Here is a 22,527-nt window from a genome sequence, read left to right on the forward strand (position 1 = left end):
TATGGTAATTTTAATAATAATGCGCATACATATGTACACGTTGCGTGAGGGTCGCGAGGGCGTCGTGTGAAACTCGCGCCAGTGTCGCGCAAACTTTACATATTGCTCATTTGCGAATGCATTTTTTCCCTTCTCAATTTTTATTAAATTAACAAAATAACAAAAAAAAAAAATTCAATTTGTTTTTTAAAACAATTCACCGTGGAAGGTGCAACGGCGGCGAGCGACCACCAAAATTAGGGCAAATGTGTCGTGTGGCAAAATGACCAATCGTTGTAAAAAATCAGGGGGGGTAAACACGATAAAAAAAAAAAAAAAAAAGAGGCAAATGTGTAGGCAAACTGTGTACGATTAAAAGGTGTAGGACAAATGGGCTTAAACTTAAAATAGCGAAAAGACAAAATCTTCTTTTTCCCGTGCGTACGTGTGTGACGCTGCATCCACCTCGCTCACTTTCCCTTCGGCAAATTGGCCAGGTGCCCCAACCCCTTCTTATTAAGATCGTTCTGCAGGGAGAAAAAACGAACGGATCATGTGAACCCGCAAAGGGTGAATCACAACACATACATGACGCGTAGATAAACGTGGGCCCATTCAAACGATGCGCTTTCGAAACTGCTTGTGCAAATCATTACCAGCACACAAATTTGATAGTCCTCATAGTAGTCATCGCACGCTTGCGTTAGGTCACCCTTGAGGAAATTATTCTTATACCAGTTATTAAAACATTTTACGTATTTTTCCTTTTTTTCCTTGCACTGATCAATCTGGAGGTATGTTTAAGTAGATGTGCAAAAAGAAAAAGATGAGGGGAACTGTCGTTAAAAATTGAATCAAGGACAAGAAAGGTGGGCACAGCAAAAACAAATGTTCATCTACGCAGCTGTTAAGATCCACATTGCAATGGTGACTATTTATAGAGCATGTAATTCTGGATGGGTTCTTTTTTTTTTTTTACCGCTTCTAAATGTGCCTTCACTGTGTTCGCTCTTGTCTCCTTAGTGTTGTCCATGTTATTCGGTGTGATGTACTCCTTAATGATTGTAAGTTGGTATATAATGGGGCCAGCTTTTTTTTTCCCCCCCTTCTTTGGTTTGTTTTTCTCCGAACGATTTAAAAGGCAATTTCGTTCCCCCTGGGTCAAGATATTTCCGTGCGTACATCACCAAATGGAATTTCTTACCGCAGCTTTTTGAACAAATTTAGGGTGTTGCATCTGACTCTATTTAACATGACACATTAAAAAAAAGGGGAAAAAAAGGAAAAATGGGATATGCATATGTAAGGGGATGCTCTACACGGACCTATAGCAGAACATGGTATGTTCCTCCGCGCGTAGAGCTCATATTTGCTATTTCAAAAATGAAAATTAATTTAAGCAAAATAATGAATATTACAAAAAAAAAAAAAAAAAAAACGGATGAAATGGGCAAACTGTACAATTTACTAACAAAATGATTCTGTGCAAAAGTACACAATGCACGAGGCGCATCTTCCATGTACCATTAACACTTTCGCATGTGCATGAACGAATCTAAAGTAAACACATTTTGATCGATTGCTTACTTGTTGCAAAATGAATCGAACGGTATGGTGGCCCCCCTTACTTTATATGTGATTTCGGCTATATCCCTGCGAAAAGGTATTTGCAAATGGCGTGCAGGAGTATAAGCGCAAATATGTACGGCGGCACAGGTAATTTTATATACATATACATATATCTGCGCGCGCTTATTTATGTATGTACATATCTATGTAGGCGCATCGCATGCGCGTAGGCAGAACGGACCGCCCCCCAAAAAAATAATAAAATAACGAAACGGCAAATGTAAACAGAAGACCCTTGCGAAAATTCAATTTCGAGGCTAAACTATGGCGATAAGTATCCCTTTTTTCATAAGAACAAATGCACACAATAGGGAAATTTATTTTTACAGTGGTGGGTAACTTTGCAAATGGCTCACGGGCATATGAGATGAAATGCTTCTCACGGGGAAGCATACATAGCAGTTTTTCATTATGAACGAGGATGCACCAGGCGCTACATGCATATGCAAAAACATGCACATGTGAACGCTTTACGGGTTCAATATTCTTTCTTTCTTAATTACACGATATTATAGGGCTCGTTCCTTTCCTTAAAAATAGTTTCGTCGTCACATTGGATTACGTTTCTTATTTTTTTCAAGTTGGTGTAATTCCGTTTTTCATATTTTTCTTGAATGAAGTGATAAGAGGCATGTGTTTTTTTTACGGAACACCATGGCGCATCTGTTTCTAACAGCAAAAGATTTAGGGGTATTTTCTTCACGGCATTTAGATTTTCAGGCGTTTTTAAGGAACACCCATTTACCCCAATGTACAAATTTTTGTACGTGTTTATTTTTTCAATTATCTCCTCCCTGTCTGTAAAACTATGAATTACTCCTCCAACGCCTTCAATTAATGGCTTGTATTTGTCCATAATTTCAAAAAATATATCGGAACAGTTCCTCATGTGCAAAAAAATGGGTAGTTTAAACATTTCCACTAATTTTAACTGATATATAAAATACTTAATTTGAATATATTTAGGGCAGAAAAACAGCCTATCGAAATCTAGGCCAATTTCACCAATGGACACAATTCTGTTGCTATGATTTGTTATTTTTTTTTTTAATTTCTCTAAATAATCTTGCTCCTTTTTATCATACACGAAGCCAGGAATTTTGAACACATCCCCTTGTGGTGTTTCACTAGAATGTTTATTTTCCTCTATCGCGTAATTCACATCTTTCGCATTTTTAAAATAGTTAATAAATTCCTCAAACTCCCTTTTTGCTTGCTTGTCTTTTTCCTCCATGGAATTCTTTTCAATGAACTCATAGCAGTTGGTGGGGTGAACGCCAGCAGTTAGAAAAAGGAACTTACCCTCCGGATCTATTTTAAAAATGAATGAAAGGGAAAAATTAGTGAACGGACGACACAAGCACATTTTCATTTTTATATAACAAGAAAAAAATTTAACCGTATGTTTCGCAAATCTTCAGGGATTTATCGATGTCCTCCAGGCAGGTGCACGTTATTATAATCTTCTCAACATTGTTCTTCTTGGCTCTATTTAAAACGCTGTTGCGTGGAACATGCGGTGGACAGTGTGGGGAAGGGGAGGCGAATGTCGATAATGCGTAGTCATGCATTTGTACACACATATGTCTTACGTGAACAAACGTAAGCATAAATATACACAGCTGTGCATATTCGCGACCCGTTTTGTATATCTTTTCGTTACTGTTGCAGGTCATTCGCATGCTTCTTCTTGTTATAAACTCCATCAAACATCCTATCAGTCAAATTTGCCCCTATGTCAATGAATAAGTTCCCCTGAACTTCCATTTTCTGTATATTCTTATTATTTTTTAGGGTACGTTTTTTTTCCCTGTGCAACACTCTACTATTTTCAAAAGGAATGAAGAATCTTATGTTCTTAAATCGCGTTACAGTGTTGGCTTCTAAAAAAATGGTATATAAATATATTAAAATAACAACACATTTGAGAAGGTAAAAAATTAATTTCATATTTTCATTTTGTTGTATATATCCCTTTCTTTATTTTTTCATATGTTTGACATTTGTGTATCTTCATTGGAGGGGCATATAATACTACATGTGTTATCAACATCAAATGTTTCATTTGACAATTTTTAAAATATGCTATGCTATGAATTTTCTTTCTCATTATTGTTAAAGATGTACATGTGCTATAGGAATTAACATTCCATTCGTTGCCATTACCCAATGTTTGGCACGCCTTCGTTATGATTTTTTTTTTTTTTATTAACGATTAAAATGAATCGCTTAAATGAAACATAGAGTGTAGTGAAATACAAAAATGTGTATACATTTTTAAAAATGTACGTAATTTCTCCTTAGTGAATTCTTTAACCGCAGCATATCATTTCTTACCTTTTAACGAAGCGGCGGTGGCACAATTATTTTTCAAGGATCACACATCCTTATTTTAACGTTTGGCTTTAAAGTTTACATCCATTTTGCCAAAGTTTATCATGGGTTCTTATTTTATATACGAGCGCATTTGCCTGTTATAAAAATAATGACATTGCTTTCTGTTCTAATAACAATATAAGATATGTTCTGAATTTAAATTGGGCAAAATTAACATAACTTTCCCATCGTTGTGAAGTTTCCTGCATTAGGGTCTCTCATTTCTGTCTCTTTATCTTTACAACATCTTATTCAGACATCATTTTTCAAAATGCTTTCACTTCGGTGCAAATAGCACGAATATTTAACTTCAAGAATGTGTTAAAATAATCTGTCTTAGCAACAATGAAAAACTCAATTCATATTTCAATTATGTTGTTATTCATGTGCATATATGAAAGATTTAGGAAGACGGAACTTTAAAGTCAAAGTATGGCTGAATCGTGAGCGTGTAAATTTGTATGGAGTAGGTGAAAATTCGCTATTAAGTTTCTTTCACATTTATGTTATTTCCTTTATTTGAAGAAAATAAAATATCTTCTTACCACATATATGGATACTTTATACATCACTGGGACAAATACTTTCCATTCACGTTTGGTTTCAGTTGTCTGGTCATGCGTATGCTTTTTTAAGTACTAATGTTAAAATGTACCTGTGCCTGTGTTGCGATTATGTTTAGCTTGGAACCCCATTAAGAACAAATTATGCAGATGATGGATGTATGCTTCTACATTTAATAGGACTATATCAGGAGCTCCCTTATATCATTTTAAATATGGTTAAAAGGTTTCTCTTTTTTTTTTACATCATATAAGACTCGCCTTTTTTTTTCAAGTGCTCCGCTTCATGGTACTCGAAAAACTCACCTAACCATTAACGAAAGACCTTTTCTGAATAAAACAAAACGCTAGAATTTTTTTTTTTTATTATTTAATAAACTTGGCTAGTTAACAAAAAAAAAAAATATATATATACATATATATGTAGCTTTTTTACACCCGATGAGAAACTCTTTCAAAGGCTTCTTAATAGCTATTTAGCTAGCTGAAATAAAATATATAAATGTATTAACGATTCATATGTTTTAGGTAATTTCTGCTTTTTCAACACTTGTTCTTTTTTTAAAAATGAATGTTATTTTTTTTGTCATGTAAAATACATTTCTCAGCTTATAATTTTAAGACAAAGTTAAATTTCTCCACATTTCAACCTTAGGAAACGTTCTTTAAACTTTTTTTTAAATAAATACATAATTTAATTTCTCCACCTTTTAAGTAGTACATCCTGTTGTCCAAATATTCCAAGAAAATGAAGCTTATCTTAGCGTCCCCATGTACTCTCTACATAACATTATTATTTGTCCTGTTGGTTCATGCTATACTGGGAAAAAAGCACATGAACAATCAAGATTTCGCTGAAACAGAACAAGCAGCCAGGGCAATTAGGAAGCTGTTAAATGGTGAAATAGATACTATCAAATTAGAAAATGGCAATGAACTAAAAATAAGATCAAGGGATGAAAAATATGATGATGCCCATAAGAGATATAAGGACAAAACTAACTATTCATTTATAGACAACTCCGAAGAAGAAAACGTCTAAACAGATTTATTAAGAAAAAATGAAGCCGTAGGAGAGGGAAGCAAAATAGTTGAAGAGCAAGAGGATTTCTACATATTAGACAACGAAAGCATTGAAGCCATAGCAAAAAAATTTTCCATGGAAAATGAATTTCATGAATCTGAAACCGAGGCATTTGCACAAAATCTCAAGGATATAATAAGATCGTTGATTAATTAAGAAGCACAAATTTAGGTGTATTTTGCTCTTACAGTGTGTGTCACATCATCTACATTTGCATACGATGAAATTTTGGATTAACCAAAGAAAGTTTTACAAAACTAATATATAAAAAAAGGAAAAAATACTCGCTTCCTTTATGCTCTCTTACACCTTCATTGTTAAAATATACATTTTTTTTAAAATAAACTTGCAAAGGAATTTTTTAACTCGTAATCCACTATTTCGTGCTTTGCATATTATGTTTTGCCGCTTTTTTATTTTTAACATTATTTTTCGTGAATTATAGGCGTACGTAGTTTTTACTCTTATTTATGTGCAAAACGCGCAAAAATAGTTTAGACACGTGAAAATGCAAAGGGAAAAGTAAAACTTATTTCCTTTTTGTAAACTTTAATGCTTTTTAATTGCAATTCCACGAAATGGGAATCCCCTGTTTTATTTTCAAATGTCACCCTCAAAGATAAAAGAATAATAATAAAGCCTTTCCCCATTGACAAAGAATTATAAACAAAGTTATTCTTGCAACAAGTTTGCTGCAACATGCTCATCGAAGCTTCTACTAATATACCCCAAAAAAAAGCATAAAATAGGAAACATTGGGTTTCCATTCTACATAAAAAAAAAAATGAAAATTAAAAATCCTAAAGATGCGCAATGTTAATTTTCTCTATTTAAAAAATGCTTTACACGTATTTGAAAGTTTTCATAAGAATCACTATTTTTACATTTGTACTTCACCTCTAAGTTTTTAGTTAGGACTTCTATACATATTCTCCCAAATAAGACAACATAAAGGGTGTTTTGGGGTAAATTTATTTCATTCTTACATTCCTAATTTTTTTTTACATCATACTAAAATGAATTAGTGTTAGTACTGAAAAGAAAAAAATATGTACTAATGATATATAACACATTTTTAATTGTGCCGCACAAAAAAGAAAGAATCCATTAAGAAATTTAGAACCTTTTATTAAAACTATTAAATTATCGCAATTTCTTGTTGAAATATGAAAAATAAGTTCAAGGTTTTTTCTACCTTTTCCAAAATTGCTTTTATTTTTTTTTTTTCATGCTTTACTAACACACTACTAAATATATCAATATTTAAAACACCTTATTTTAAAACGGTGTTCGTTCTCTATGAATTCATTTCTTTAAGAATATTTTGGATATAAAAAACTCTTACACCTCAAAAATGGGACATACATATCACAGTCATAGCTCAGAAGTAACAAACCATAATCTGCGATAGATGTACCACACGGTCTTATAGACAATTGCAAATGTTATTGTTTTTTTAATAATCATATAATATACATTAAAAGTAAAAAAATTTTTTACGATTAAATAAAAAACTTCTTAATATTAATAGAAGTTTTACATAAAATGTTTGTTTGACGATAGTTAGGACTTTGAAGTATGATACAATATAAATGAACAATTATTAGTTCCTAACATATTAAGCATCATTAGACTTGTATGTTATATGTCATTTGTAATATGACATAGGCGGGTTAACACAAATATTTATAATGCAAATATTAAAATATGAGATTGGTTGTAGACATTTTTTATGGCAAATCAAAAAAATACACCATAATAATTATATACACATTTTTTCCCTCAAAAATATCATTTTTTTAAAAAATGTAATAGGTAAAGGTGTAATGTGTGACGTATAAAATACACATATATGTTAACGAAATGACACATGAATATGCAAACGGTTTATGTACATTTTTAACATGAAATCATAGTTCTTAACAAAAATATGAATTCTGACAACAAAAACGTTTGGGCAGAAAAGTATAATGGTGTCCAAAAAAAAGTTAAACGTCGAACCATTACAAAATTATCTTGTTATACTTAATAGAAATAAATATATCAATTATAACTTCAATATGAAAACTGATAAATATATTTTTTACAATTTTATATTATCAAAAATTAAAAAAAAAATAGACAGGGTTTCGCTTACGTGTTCCAATAATGGATCTAACAATTCATACGATAAGTTTTTTTTCTAGTTCTATAATGCAATTTTCTATAATATATACAATCATACGGCTATACTAAAATTGTCTAAATTCATGTAAGCGAAAAGAATATAGAACCTAAACAAAATAGAATATAAATCATACTTAGTACACAACTACTAAACTGTTCCTATTTTAACATATATATTATCCTCAGATAATAATTTATATAATTGTAACAATTCAATAATTTTCTCTTATACAAACATTATAACACATTAATTAAAACAAGTCATCAGCACACAATTATATAAAGTTCTTTATTTGAAATTACTCAATTGTTTAAATTAAATAAATATAACAGCAGTTAGTAAAAGCGAACAGTTGACACTTCTAAGACATTTTTTTATTTTTTTAAATCAAATCATTATATATTATTTATTTTTATTAAAGTAAATTTATTAAATTGGTTAAATTTATTTAATATAATGCAAAATAATTGGCTTTAATTACATATTTTTAAATAATTAATTTATATAATTTTTATAATTCAACACATATATAATTTACTTAATTTATGAATTACTGTTATAAGGATTAATTTATTTATATAATTATTTAAAATAATTAATTTTATTTATATATAAATTTAAATTAAAATATTTTATTTATTTTATAATTTAAATGTGAATTTATTTATATATTTAACATAAATTATAATTTATTAATATATTAATATATTAATGTAATTAAAATTAAATTAATAATAAGTAATTTATTTTAATTAATATATCAAATATATTAATTAAAATAATAATATATATTATTTAAATATTTAATTAGTTAATTTAATATGTTTAATTAATTAATTAATTATTATTTTACTTTAATTTTTTATTTTTATTAATGTTATTTAAAGGATAATTAAATTAATATAAAATATAATAATTTTTTTTATTATACTATTACTTAGTTAATTTCTTTTAAATTGTTATTTAATTTCATTTAATAACATTTTTAATTAAATAATTATTAAATTAATTCATTAATTAGAATTAATTATTTATTTTGTTAAGAACTTAGATATTTAAATTAAATGTATATATAAATTTAATTATAATATTACTATATAATAATACAAAATAATTATAAATAGCTCTATAATAATAAAAAGAAAATATCTTATAAATTATCTAACTTTATTTCTTTACTAAAATATAGATAAATAAATATATATATAGATTAATATAATTATGTTAAAAATATATTGTTTTTTTAATATTAGTATTGACAATTTAATTATATATACAATTAATTATATATATTATAAAATAAAAAAAATATATTTATAAACTAATAGTCAATTTATTTTATTTTAATAATATTTACATTTTGAATTTAATTAAATAATATATATTTTAATTAATTTATTTCTCATTTAATAATTATTATATATTTAAATATAATTTTATTTATTATTAATAATTATTTATTTTATTTAATTAAATATGAATTTAATTAATAAATTTAATTATTTATTAATTTAAGTATTTATTTTTTAATTATATTAAATTAATTAATTTATTATATACATTATTATTTATTTTATTACTCCAATAAGCATTATTTAAATTAATAATATTAAATTATTTATTGTTTTTATATTTCTATATAATAATTAGACATATTTAATGAATAAGTTAATAAAATAACAATATAAATATATAATCCTAATATTGAGATATTAATAAAATCAAAATATACCATAGAATAATTACATTAATCAATTATATATTTTATTTGTTTTAATATTATTAAATAAAAGAATTGGTGTTTTATTTATTAAATTAATAATATATATATTATTATTTTATAAAAATAATGTATATAATTTTTAAGAAATAAAATAATTTAAATTCTTTATTATTCTTTATGTATAATTTATAATATATTATATATATATTTTAATATTTTATATATTTAATTAATTTATTATATATATAATTTATTTATTACATATTTAATTTATTTATCATATATTTATTTTATTTATTATATATTTGTTTTATATATTAATATATATCATTCATAGATTTATTATTATTATTAATTATTTTTCATTAATATATTTATTTTCTGTATTAATGTATTTAATTTATTATTATATTTAATATATTTATTAATATATTATTTAATAGATTTTTTTTTAATTCATTTGTCTTCATACTTAATTTGTTTTTAATTAATTAATTTATTATTTATATATTATTTTTATTTATGATAAATATATATATATTCATATATTTTATTTAAATTTATTAATATTTATTTTATATATTATTAATTTTAATTTATTAATTTTTTTTAATTAAATTATCTTATATAATTTATTTAATTACAATTCTTTTTTTTAATTCCTTAATGAATATAGAATATATATACAAATTTATATATTTTTTTAATTTAATTCTTATTACATATTTATTTTCTTTATCATTATATTTTTTTTTTATTGTATTTTATTCTTTATTATTCTTAATTTAATTGAATTATTTATTAATATATTTTTATATGTCGAGTCTTTTTCTTGTGTGCTAGCATTTTTGACATAATATCTTTTATATTTTATATTCGTTTACATTATATTTTATGTATTTCATAGGATATTTCATATTTTTAAGAACAACATATACATTTATTTTAGACATATATGAAGTTTATTTAACACATTTGAATTGAATGCGTAAAAGCTTTATAATAAAGTCGCTTCTTTGTTGTTTAGTTTTTTATAATTGTATATATAGTTCCTTTTTGTAATTTCTGTCTGTATTATTGTTCTAATTTATTATATTATTTTGTTTATTATGATTTACTATTTTACATAAATATAATAATATTTCATAAAATTTATCTCTATTTTTTAATATTTTTTATGTCATTTTTGTTGTCCATTTATATTTAGTATTCATATGAAAATGTATATGTATAGGAATGATGAAAATCAATACAAATGCAATCTTTAAAAGAATTATTCAAAAGTTAATGTTGTGCCATATAACGAAAATTAAGGTAACTAATAAGACAATCCTATTAGTTCTGCGTAAAGGAAATATGAAGTCTGTTCCTTCTATCATCTGCTTCTATTCTATCTTATGTGGCACTAAAGTACATTATTTTAGAGTAGAAATTTGTTGTTAATTTGAATCTTTCATTTATAATGAATTTAAACGAATATAAAAGGTTTAAAGATACATAAGAATTGTACTTTATTTTACAAATATTTAAAGGCAAATTTGTTACTGTCTTATCTAAAAAGAAAAGCAATATTAAAGGTTCCTTTCGTTTTAGTTATTTAACACATAACAACGCTCCTTTAATATGTATGCAAATAATTGAAGGTACGATCTATATATTCTATAAATGTATATATCATATGGGTATCACCATTTATATTACAACGATATTAATATTTATTTTAGGTACGTTTCAAAAATGAATAACTATTTTAACGCATCAAATGTTCAAGATAGAAAAAATATTTCATCCAGTTAAAAAGGAGGTTCAGAAAATGTTGTAGGTTTTCCTGTTCTTATAAAAAAGTGAAACACATAAATATTATAAATCGAAAAATACTATCTGGTGTAAATTACAGTACAGATAAGGATATAGGGAAAGTGTGTTTCCAGACAACAGTTTATTGTTCAATCACGGTAATAGTAGGAGTAGCACACACGCGAAAAAATGAGGGGAAAAAAATAACAAGGGTGATAATGTAACAGAGGAGCAAAGCAATTTGATAATAAAATTAGAAAATGCTTTTTTTGGCACAAAAAAGTACTATCGGAAGTGTGAAAAGTACATTTTGAAGAACCCCAATTTTAGCTTAGAAAATAATACCTTAGCGATAGTTATTGGAAATGTTGGACCAGGTAAAACTTCTTTTTTCGAATGAATTTTAGGAGACATTAAGTTGATCAACCGTTGTTTATATGTTAAAAATGTGTTGTATAATATGCAAATTTGTACGTTCCCCAGAAACAGTTGGTTGTCCATGGGAAATATAAGGTCCATGATTTTATTTGGGAATTAATACAATTCAGGGATTTACCGCTACACTGTTGAACAGAGTTGTTAAATGATATGAGTTCCTTTAAAAATGGCAATATGCGGTACGTCAAGGATGATCATAATTTAAGTAAGGGAAGAAGGTTATAATTTCCTTGGCGAGAGCTTTATATCATCACTACATGCATTTACATAAATTGAGCTCTAATGGTGTGAAAAAAATGCGTGTAGATAACAGTTTTACGAACAGAAAGAATCCAACTGATTTTTCAAATGATAACGAAGACAAAAGAAGTGCATTCTGTCAGGGTGTTGTTCCCTTCGATGAGGATCATGTTCAAAAATGCCTAAGGGGGAAAAGCGATATTTCCTTATATTTATTGGACGATTTTTTCACATCTCTAAACCCAGCGATATCTAAAAATATATTTTATAATTTATTTTGCAAAGAGGAAATATGAGCTTCAAAGACTATTGCAGTTTTGTTGTGTCTATGAATGAAAGCACTCTTCACAACTTTCTTACTAATCGCCTTTTTGAAAATATCCAGTACAAAGTAGATATTTATTCGTTAGACAATGGATTTTTAAAGAGATTTTATACATTTATTTACTTCTTTTTCCGACTTCTTTTGTCAGTCATTTTGTTATTTTGTATAATGAAAGATGCCGTTATTGTTTTTCCTTTCATTGTTTTATTAATTTATTTTTTGGTTTTTAAAAAATATTCCAGAAGATACAAAGAGGCTCAAAGAGAGTACCTAAGGTATCACTCCCCATTATGTAACATATATAGCAACACCACGTCAGGAGAAAGTGTAATTAACGTATAAGAAAAGAATTGGTACCATTTAAGTATATACGAGCGTTACGTAGAAACTTTCAGAAATTAATGCCGTCTAGAGTGGGCAACAACTATGTGAGCACCTTTCTACATTAGGCTTATCTTTTTAATATTAACTAGCTATTTCATTATGCATCCTCGTATCACTTTCAACAAAATGGGAAATTTGTACCAAGGGGAAAATTACGAAAAAATTATAAGCACAACTGGATATTTTATGACTTTTTCCTCAAGACTTGGGATGCCCAAAAAAATTCTTCTGTGTGATTTTACCTTTGTGGAGAAAGAGATATGTTATGTGCAGAGGTTACAGGAGTTCTCAAAATTACCGTATGAAAAAGATTGCTTAGAGGGAGAAAGGGCAGAAGTTACGCTGAAATGTGGCGAAATGAAGACGAAAAGTAAATTTGACAATTCGGGAAGAATTACGTCCACCTTTGCCTATCGGTATTGTCAGCTAGCAGAACATGTAGGCAAAGCAAAACAGTGACTTCATATTATGTGTTTACATGTATTATAGTCACTCATTTGGAGGATAACAACGTAAGGCGTATGTAAATATAGTATCCGTTCCGTATTTGTGACAAGTGAACATCGCAGAAACACATCGTGGAAAAGAGTAAAATTTCACTCAGCACTCATATACAGAATGTCATAAAATCTGCAAAAATGTTGATACTTTTTCAACATAATATATATTTAGCATATATTTTTCCGATTCCACCACATGTTATAATAACTGTTCACTCTTGTTATGTCATTTATATTTTGTTGCCTTTTGGAGTCCTTTTTTTTAAAACAGTAACGTCAAAAAAAGGTGTAATAATTCCTGTTGAAAGGTTTCGTCTACACATATTCGAAGGAACAATATGTAGGTAAAAACTTTGCGCATTGTTTGTGACGCGTGGGCATTAGGCATAAAGCGAATAGGGGTGAATAAACGCGCATGCTATTAAAAAAGAAAGCGTGTTAAAAAAGATAATAGAGCAGGGCTGCATATCATTTACACATATTTTACACATATGTGCAATATTGTAATGTTTTAATTATTTTTTTAAAAGGGCATTTCTCTTTTTTTTTATATACTCTCCTCCACGCGACGCGAAAAGCATCGCACAGTATTTTTTTTAGTAAAAAGTTAAGCGACATATGCGCTGGTTGAACACAGATATTCTTTACACATATAGGAAGAAAAAAAAAAAATAATAAAATGTGTGGGAGGTGGAGCACACAACATACACATTATTAATCATACATATATATATATCCTATTGTAAAATAATAAAAGACATATCGACAAATATTATTTTAACAGGATATGGCGTGGAAAATAAGTTATATATATTTGAACTGAGCATTGGAGGGAAATGACCACAAATTGTATAATGATAAATTATACAAATTTATTAACATGTATGATTAACACCAAGGGGAATTGTATACAAATAGGAAGGTTGTGATAACTCAGACCTTTTTGTACGTGTGTATGTGTGTGTGCTTACAGATAAAAAGTTATCCGTAATTTTTTTTATTTATATGCAAAATTACAAAAAATATATATATAAAATAAAATATAAGGTAACCAAATGGATGATTAAAAAAAGGAACAAATAAAGTAACAATATTTTATTTTTTATTTTTATTTATTATTATTTTTTTCTTCCTTGTGTAGCTTTTGTAGCTTAAAATAGGATTGCGTCCAACCTGCGTGGAGTCGATTTTGTTTACACGTGTGTGTTACTGTGCGCACATATACACATTTATCACACATGTATTGTTTCTTCCCACTTCCGTAATAGGAGCACCGTTTTTTAGTACGTGGGACTGCTCATTCATTTTTTTTTCTTCTTCCGCTTGGGGGATTCCTTTCCGCTTTCCACGGTGAATGTGACCTGTTTGGTGATAGGGTTGTATGTACCTTGCGGTATTGCGGCGATGGTAGGGCTGTATGTGCCTTGAGGTATGGTGGCGATGACAGGGCTGTATGTGCCTTGCGGTACGGTGGCAATGATAGGGTTGTATGTGCCCTGTGGTATGGTGGCAACGGCAGGACTGTATGTGCCTTGTGGTACGGTGGCAATGACAGGGTTATATGTACCCTGCGGTATGGTGGCAACGCCAGGACTGTATGCGCCTTGCGGTATGGCGGCGACGGTAGGGTTGTATGTGCCCTGCGGTATGGTGGCAACGTTAGGGTTCAAACTAGTGTATGGTACACCTGTAACAGCCGCGTTCGTCGTGTAAGGTGGGATGGTTGCGGGGTTCACATTCAAAGTGTTGGCAGGTAAGGCTGTAGTAACATTAGCATTCAAAGTGTTAGCAGGCAAGGCCGTAGTAACATTAGCATTCAAAGTGTTGGCAGGCAAGGCTGTAGTAACATTAGCATTCAAAGTGTTGTACGGGGATTGCGGCATGACGGGGATGCTAGAAATATTAGTGCTACAGGGCGCAGGAGCGTTACTGGCAGTGATGGTGTTATTCGACATGGGTGTACTATTGGCATTGACAGTGTTGCACGGAATAGGCCTATTAACAGTACTGACGTTCGCTTGCGGTATAGCAGGGTTAGTAGTGCATATATTGCTGTTCGGCATAGCGGTGGTAGGGGTTCCCAAATTTCTACCCTGTACAGTGGGGCTACTAGATCTAAAGGCACCGTTTGGCTTAGGTCCACTTCCGACGTTGGCGTTGACGCTGCCGTTGCTGCACTGTTGTAAAGGAGAATTTCCGGCATTTAAAGTGTTGTGAGGCGTAGCGGGGATGCTAGCACAGGGGGGTTCTTGCGGCATGTCTGGGTTACTAGCAGCATAACAGTCATCTGCTTGCGGAGGTCGATAATTTTTAATATTATATGGAAATTTTTTCCTGAAGGAACCTTTATTTAAATTCTTATACAATTCTAGAAAAGATTCATATCTATTTTCTCTGGTAATTTTGTTCCATAAGCAAATTCTGTTTTCGATAAAACGCTCGAAATCTTCAACAGAGTGACGTTTTTTTTGCATCAAAAAATGATTGAAGTCCTCACGGTCGCGCAGATCAAATTCGTTCATTACTTTATTAAGTTTATTATTCAGATGGGTCCAACATTTGGATCGTTCTTCATTTGGCAATTTAAATTGAGATGCTAACATGAAGGATATTTTGGACATGGTTTCCTTCATGAAGAGGAAGTTTTCCTTCTGTTCTTCACATAATTCAAAAAAGATTTCCGCCATGTATTTTTTTGTCAATACGGGACCATTTGCGAAAATTCGTTTCTTCATTTCTTCCGTATAATACACATAGGTGCTCGTGCTGTAGAAGAAGAACTCGATATTTTCCTCAGGCGTACGGGTTTCGCAGGACGTAGAATCTATTATCGTGCTGGGCTTCTTCTTGCTGCCGTAAATTCCGTACTGTTTTTCTGGATCCTTTAAGTAATGTGCGTAAGGTGGATCATCAGAATCGTATGGATCGTAGGGGTCCTGTGCATCACGTGGATCATCAGGATCGTATGGGTTATGGGCGTCCACTGGATCATATGGGTCTTGGGGGTCCTGTGGATCATATGGATCTTGGGGGTCCTGTGGATCATATGGATCTTGGGGTTCCACTGGATCACATGTTTCTTGAGGGCTCACTGGATTATGTGGGTCTTGAGGGTTCACTGGATTATGTGGATCTTGCGGGCTCACTGGATTATGTGGATCTTGCGGGCTCACTGGATTATGTGGGTCTTGAGGGCTCACTGGATTATGTGGGTCTTGAGGGTTCACTGGATCATGGGGATGGTGGGTATTCGATGGGTCACATGAACTGACGGGAGCATGCGGGTCGTGCGGATTACACGGATCAGGTGGGCAGTTCACACCAACGGGGGAGTGTAGATTATGGGAAACGAGCAGAACACGGGGTTCATTGGGATCCTTTTTCAACTCACTGTGTGTTGTTGCCTTGGCACACTCTTTTGTTTTTTTAGCCAATCTCCACCAGATTTCCTTCACTGATTTCTTCTCATTAGTAGCCTTCTTGTTATCCTTTTTTGATTTCTTATCATTTTCTGACTTCTTGTTGCTACTATTTACGAAGGCATCAATAACCAGGGGGATACAACCATTAGTTGGAGGCGGGGCAGTTGCTACCTGCGGCATATATACAAAAGGGACTGTGGTTCTTTCAACTAGCGATCTCGAATGATGGACATCCTTTCGGGCGAATAGGCCATGCTGTGAGGGGCATTGGAAAAAAAAAAAAAAAGGGTTATCACATATGTGTAGGACAAAAGGGGATAATTTGGCAAGAACGCAACGTTCCTCGCATGAGTGCAACACACATTGTACATTTTGCTACATGGGCGTTGTAATTTAAGTATGTAAATGTACAAAATGTTAATAAGGGGCAAGAAAAAAAAAAAAAGGGCCCTATTTCAGCGTATGCATTTCTTCGTTATGGCCTTACCAATGATAGGACATACAAAATAGCGAGAAGAGGTACGATTAGCACTTTGGGCTTAGGCAGGGCCCATTTCACGGAATTGTTTCTTCTTCCAGAGGCGTCATTTTTCTGGTTACTATCAGATGCCATAGGGGTGGTAATACAGTTTGCAGTGCGGTTTGTGGTTGTCTGTCCGTTTTTTCCTGCGCCTTTACCGGCTACCCTTGCTGTAGTTCGGCTTGTGACAAATCTTCTGAAACTCCTTTTGCACCCACCTACGGACTTCCACGTTGAAGGTACAGCTGACTGATCCTTAAGTGCCATGCTTTAAAAAGTTATATTTTCGAAAGGCTCATAAAAGTGGGAACAAAAAAGGCACTTCCTCCTTCTATTGCTATATTTCTCCAATACGGTGCTATAAGGAACGAATGTTCCTGCGCGCGTGCGCGCTGTTCCAAGTTGTCTTATGGCAATGGCGAAGGTCCCATATACGTGAACATCTATTCACCTCTGTAGATGTAGGGGATCTGCAAAAAGAAAAAAGGAAAAAAGAAAAAAAGGGGGTTTTAATATTAGAAACTGTAACACGGCGAGGAAGAGAAAGTTATGTAAATTGGATTCAAAAAGGAAAAGATTCATCAAGCGGAAATTGGACGTGTCGACTTCGTGCAGATGCTATACTACTTCGGGGCGCAGAGTGGCATACACACATAAGGTGGGGCAGGGCTGATGACAGCACACCCGACCATGCTCACTTCCTTCAGTTGGTATTACTTTTATTTGGCACTATTTTCTCCAGAGTCAATTTCAGATCAAGTGAGTTTGAAGAGGAACAATGATATAGGGGGTTCTCATTAGGTAGAAGCTTTTTAGTAATGGGTTCCATCGAAATTTACCACTGATGTTTTCTCGTTATGTACGTATGTATAAAGGGGGAGAGTAAAAAGGCGGAGAAAAACAAGGGGGAGTAGGCATATATAAAATGTCCCTCGAATTATAAATCAGGTGGGGGGAATATAATGACATTCTATTATATGCAAATAGAAGTAATGACAAACAAAATAGAAACAAGTTTGTTTTTTTTTTTTTTTTTCCCATATATAAACGACGGAAGAAAAGAAAAAAGATTTTCTCATTTGCGTAATTTTTCCAACCTAGCAGTGATAAAATAGTGATAAAGGGCAATAGGAAGCTACAGGAAAGTGTAAACGTACTGGCAAAGGTAAACACGTACTGGCAAAGGTAAACACGTACTGGCAAAGGTAAACACGTACTGGCAAAGGTAAACACGTACTGGCAAAGGTAAACACGTACTGGCAAAGGTAAACACGTACTAGCAAAGGTAAACACGTACTGGCAAAGGTAAACACGTACTGGCAAAGGTAAACACGTACTAGCAAAGGTAAACACGTACTAGCAAAGGTAAACACGTACTAGCAAAGGTAAACACGTACTAGCAAAGGTAAACACGTACTAGCAAAGGTAAACACGTACTGGCAAAGGTAAACACGTACTGGCAAAGGTAAACACGTACTGGCAAAGGTAAACACGTACTGCTAAAGGTAAACACACAGGAAAGTGTAAACATACAGGGAAAAGTAATGGTAAACGTAAAGTTAAAGGTAAACGTAAAGGTAAAAGTAAAGGTAAACGTAAAGGTAAAAGTAAAGGTAAACGTAAACGTACAGGAAAGTGTAAACGCACAGGGAAAGGTAAACGTACAGGCAAAAGTAAACGTAAAGGTAAACGTAAATGTAAAGGCAAAGGCGAACGCAATAACAACGATAGCTCTAATACAGCAGTGACGCTCGTGCGAACGGAGACGCGATAATAAAAAAAATTTTTTTTTTTTTTTCCGTCCCTAATTTTTCCATTGGGCTGCTTTAAAAAAATTGCACTTTCCTGTACAAACGGTTCGCTATTTAATCGTAGGGCTTTTCCTTTAAGAAAGAAATATATTTTTATTAGAGGATCCCTATCTTTTTAGTCGTGCGTTTTTTCATGCACGAGTCGAGGAATATTTTAATTGGAGCCATATTACGTAGCAAAGTCAAGTAACAAGCCTTCGTATTTTTTCCATACCGCCATTATATATGAATTCATATGAAGCTTATATATGTTTTATGTAGGTATCGCATAGAAGGACGCCATGATTTGCTATTTTACATTTTACACATAGAAGATGCCTGCTTCATCCGCTTAACTATGAAAAATACATGCGGCCAATTTCCTGCCTTCATGCTAAACACACGGGGGGGGAGTTTTATAAACTATACTTACTGTACTATTATGCCGGCTGACCTTTTTGTCCAAAATACGATTGTGTAAAGACGTATGCAAATAAAATGGCACAATTGCGAACGTGCTGTGCGGGAGTTCCTGGCGTTATATATTTTCGGGGGTCCCATCTTTTCCCCCAATTTTCCATAAAAAATTATGCGTAAAAAAAAAAAAAAAAAAAACAGCTCCCGTAAATACATACATGTAGGTGTGTTAAACGCTTTCACTTGATTTAATTTTTCTTCATTAAAAATATTATTTATCGCAAAATAAGTTGCTCCGTTTTATCTTTTTCTGGCGAAATGGGTTATAAAAAAAAAGGCGTCTTTTTTTTTTTTAATTATTTTTTTCCCCCCCCGAATTCGGGAGTTCTTTATTTTGACGTGTAGCTAGATTCCACACAAGTGGACACTACAGGCGTTGCTGCTTGGCGTTACGATATCTGTATCGGTGTGTGCGTGTGGGGGGCTAGGGTGGTGTTTGACTTCATCATGATGCCACTGCGTAGAGCTGCGCTAAGGGGCATCAAGGATGGAGCCTTCCAATTGGAACAAAATGAGACAAAAAAATGATATAAAGTAAAGTGAGAAACGATTTCCCAAAACAGGGATGGGTCACTGCACCAATTCAGTTCACCCGTACACATGAACTGTAAAGGTGGGCGGATGAGCAGCGATAGCCGTGTAAAAGCTGCACAGTGGACTTTTTTTTTTTTTTTTCCAACTGAGACTAGTTAGGTCAATATAGAATCCTAAATCGGCAAAAGTTGCCACCATGGGGAAAAGAGTGCACCAAAAAAAGAGAGAGAGAAAAAAAGCATTGCACTATGCTACAGTACGATAAACTACACCTGGTCCCCTTTGGAGGAAATAACTCCATGTTCCTTCTGTTTTAATGAACGTACGTGGTGGTGGAACCGCGTTATGTTTTGTTCGTCCGTTGGTGCATGACGCCGTTTGGTCGTTTCCATTTTTAGCACTTACAACGTAAACTCATTTGAGGACACATAAAGGGTGAATTTTTTTTTTTTTGTGTGCCTCCCTCGGGGAAGGGGCTTCACAAGTTGATGCACGAAATGAGAACGCAACAAATTGGCACACGCTTTTGTACGTAAATACGTAAGTAGAAGCACATATATAGAAAATTTCACTGTATATATAGCGGGGCAGAGGGACAGTGATTTACCACCACCCTTGGCAAAACTGACGCAGAGGTGGTGCTTTAAAAGTACGCCTGGGCGTCACACCTAATTTGAGATAGCGGACATATGCTTAATCGGGGCAGTGTTTTTTTGTGCGCAACTTGGCTCAGTTGCGGTGAATCAAAATTCGGTACGTAAACAAAAAGGGGCGGGTACGCGGGCAGAAAATTCAGTCCAATCAGGGCAAAAAAGAACAGAAAAATTAACGGGAAAAAAGGGGACGAAAAATGAAAACATCAAAGTGCTGTGCGCCATGAAGCATCACGTGTAGATATATTATAAAAATATAAAATAAGCGGGGTTATTAAAAATGTTATTTCGCCGTATTAGCGACATTTGCGACATTTGCGGCAAATATGGCATGACGCGCAGCACATATACATGCAGAGATGTTCATACAAATACTGGGGGAGACGGAGCACCACATGGTGCACTTACCCTTCCATAAAGGACAGGCACGTATATAGCCTGATGTGCTTCATTGGATATAGCCTGTACATTCTTCTTCTCTCGATTCACATTTTTATGTTAACTGCTAATTGCAGTAACTACGTGGTAACAGTTCATGGTTGCACAGGTTCTTTCTTTTTCCTTTTCGTTTCATTAATGTTTTTGGTACTTAATCCAACTGGTATTCGTCACCACGTAGAATACCAGGTATAATAATAAAAACTTGGTCAATGGGTGGGTTCTAAGTGCACCAAACATATTGCAAATATTGTATAAGAAAACAACTGCAAAAATAGAGAATAGAACAAAAATGGTGGTAACGTCATTGGGGACACGAACATTTTTCATTACTTGATCCATGAATTCTTTATACTCCATAAAGTCTCCCTTGATGTCCGGCAGGAGCTTCTCGGCGGTGCTGTGTATCTGCTCGGACCATTCTCCCATTAATTTTATGTTTTGCTCCATTGTGGTGGTGGGCACGTTTCGTTGGTGACACGTCTCTTTGCAGATGCGTCTAGCGGATGTATCTAGGGGATGTATCTAAGTGGATGTATCTAAGCGGTTATATTATTCCTCTGACGGAGGTTTGAAGGATGTACTACGATGCCGCTTCTACGTATAGGAGATTGCGTCTTCTGGGGGATACCTCATGCTAATATAATTGCGATGCTGAAAAATGCGTTTTTTATAGTTTGCGCTTCTTAGATCTTACATCTTACTGCCTTCTCTAGGCGCATACGCATGCATACGTATTATTATAATCGTAGGTATACAAATATACATGTACCTATTTTTCATGGATACGAATATATCGAAATGGTTGCGCGCGAAAAGTTGAAAGGATTTTCGTAATAATATAAACCTGATAAAATCTGATTAAATGGGCTAAATAACAAAATTAAAAAAAAAAAAAAAAAAAAAAATATCAGTCGACGCAATCAAAGGGAAAAAAAAGTAACGTCATTTTCAACGTCCATATATTGTAGAATGCGCACCAGGCGTTACATCGCCCTTTTCTTGTTAACGAAGCGAGAAAAAAAAAACAGCTCATTTCTAAAGAGGCTGTAAAAAAAAAATGGAGAAACAATTCCCATTTGTGATTAAAACTACGTTTAAAAAAAAAAAAAAAAAAACACTTTAGCAGTTTTTTTGCGACAAATTAAAATGTTGAATCAAATTGGAATATTTTACAAAGAGGAAAAAAAAGGAGGGAGAGAATTTTAAAGCGTTAAAAAAAAAACAAACAAATGAAATAAAACTGTTTTTAGCATCTATGGCAAATAAGTTCGACAGCCATTTAAAGAAAAGAAAATAAAAGTAGCAAAAATAAAATAGAACAAAATAAAACGAAACACATCAGGGTTCTTAATTTGAATAAACTGTATAGAGGAATAAATAGAATAAAGCAACGGTACAAAAAAAAGTAATGTAAAAACGAAGGGAGAATTGTGTTTTTCTTGTATCTGTTCATGCTTTTTTCATCATCCTCATCTTCTTCTCCTT

At 32.1% G+C, this 22,527-nt stretch overlaps 3 protein-coding genes across 3 annotated transcripts; 1 reads left to right on the forward strand and 2 right to left on the reverse strand.

Annotated features, from left to right (window-relative positions):
* Positions 1 to 231: 231 nt before the first annotated feature.
* Positions 232 to 3,678, reverse strand: PCOAH_00003840 (Uncharacterized protein; the record flags this gene model as incomplete). Its single annotated transcript, XM_020057199.1, has 7 exons — positions 232 to 506; positions 636 to 767; positions 959 to 1,222; positions 1,567 to 1,632; positions 2,112 to 2,919; positions 3,008 to 3,108; positions 3,272 to 3,678. 3 exons carry the CDS (start codon positions 1,010 to 1,012, stop codon positions 450 to 452), a joined length of 243 nt encoding a protein of 80 aa, XP_019912668.1.
* A 1,704-nt stretch (positions 3,679 to 5,382) lies between these two features.
* PCOAH_00003850 (Uncharacterized protein) lies at positions 5,383 to 5,589 on the forward strand (the record flags this gene model as incomplete). Its single annotated transcript, XM_020057200.1, has 1 exon — positions 5,383 to 5,589. One exon carries the CDS (start codon positions 5,383 to 5,385, stop codon positions 5,587 to 5,589), a length of 207 nt encoding a protein of 68 aa, XP_019912647.1.
* Positions 5,590 to 14,506: 8,917 nt separating this feature from the next.
* PCOAH_00003860 (Uncharacterized protein) lies at positions 14,507 to 17,414 on the reverse strand (the record flags this gene model as incomplete). Its single annotated transcript, XM_020057201.1, has 2 exons — positions 14,507 to 16,882; positions 17,115 to 17,414. The coding sequence occupies 2 exons, from the start codon at positions 17,412 to 17,414 to the stop codon at positions 14,507 to 14,509; spliced, it is 2,676 nt and encodes an 891-aa protein (XP_019912630.1).
* Positions 17,415 to 22,527: the final 5,113 nt, after the last annotated feature.

This window comes from Plasmodium coatneyi, chromosome 2 (genome assembly GCF_001680005.1).
Source record: "Plasmodium coatneyi strain Hackeri chromosome 2, complete sequence".
Classification (NCBI taxonomy): Eukaryota; Apicomplexa; class Aconoidasida; order Haemosporida; family Plasmodiidae; genus Plasmodium; species Plasmodium coatneyi.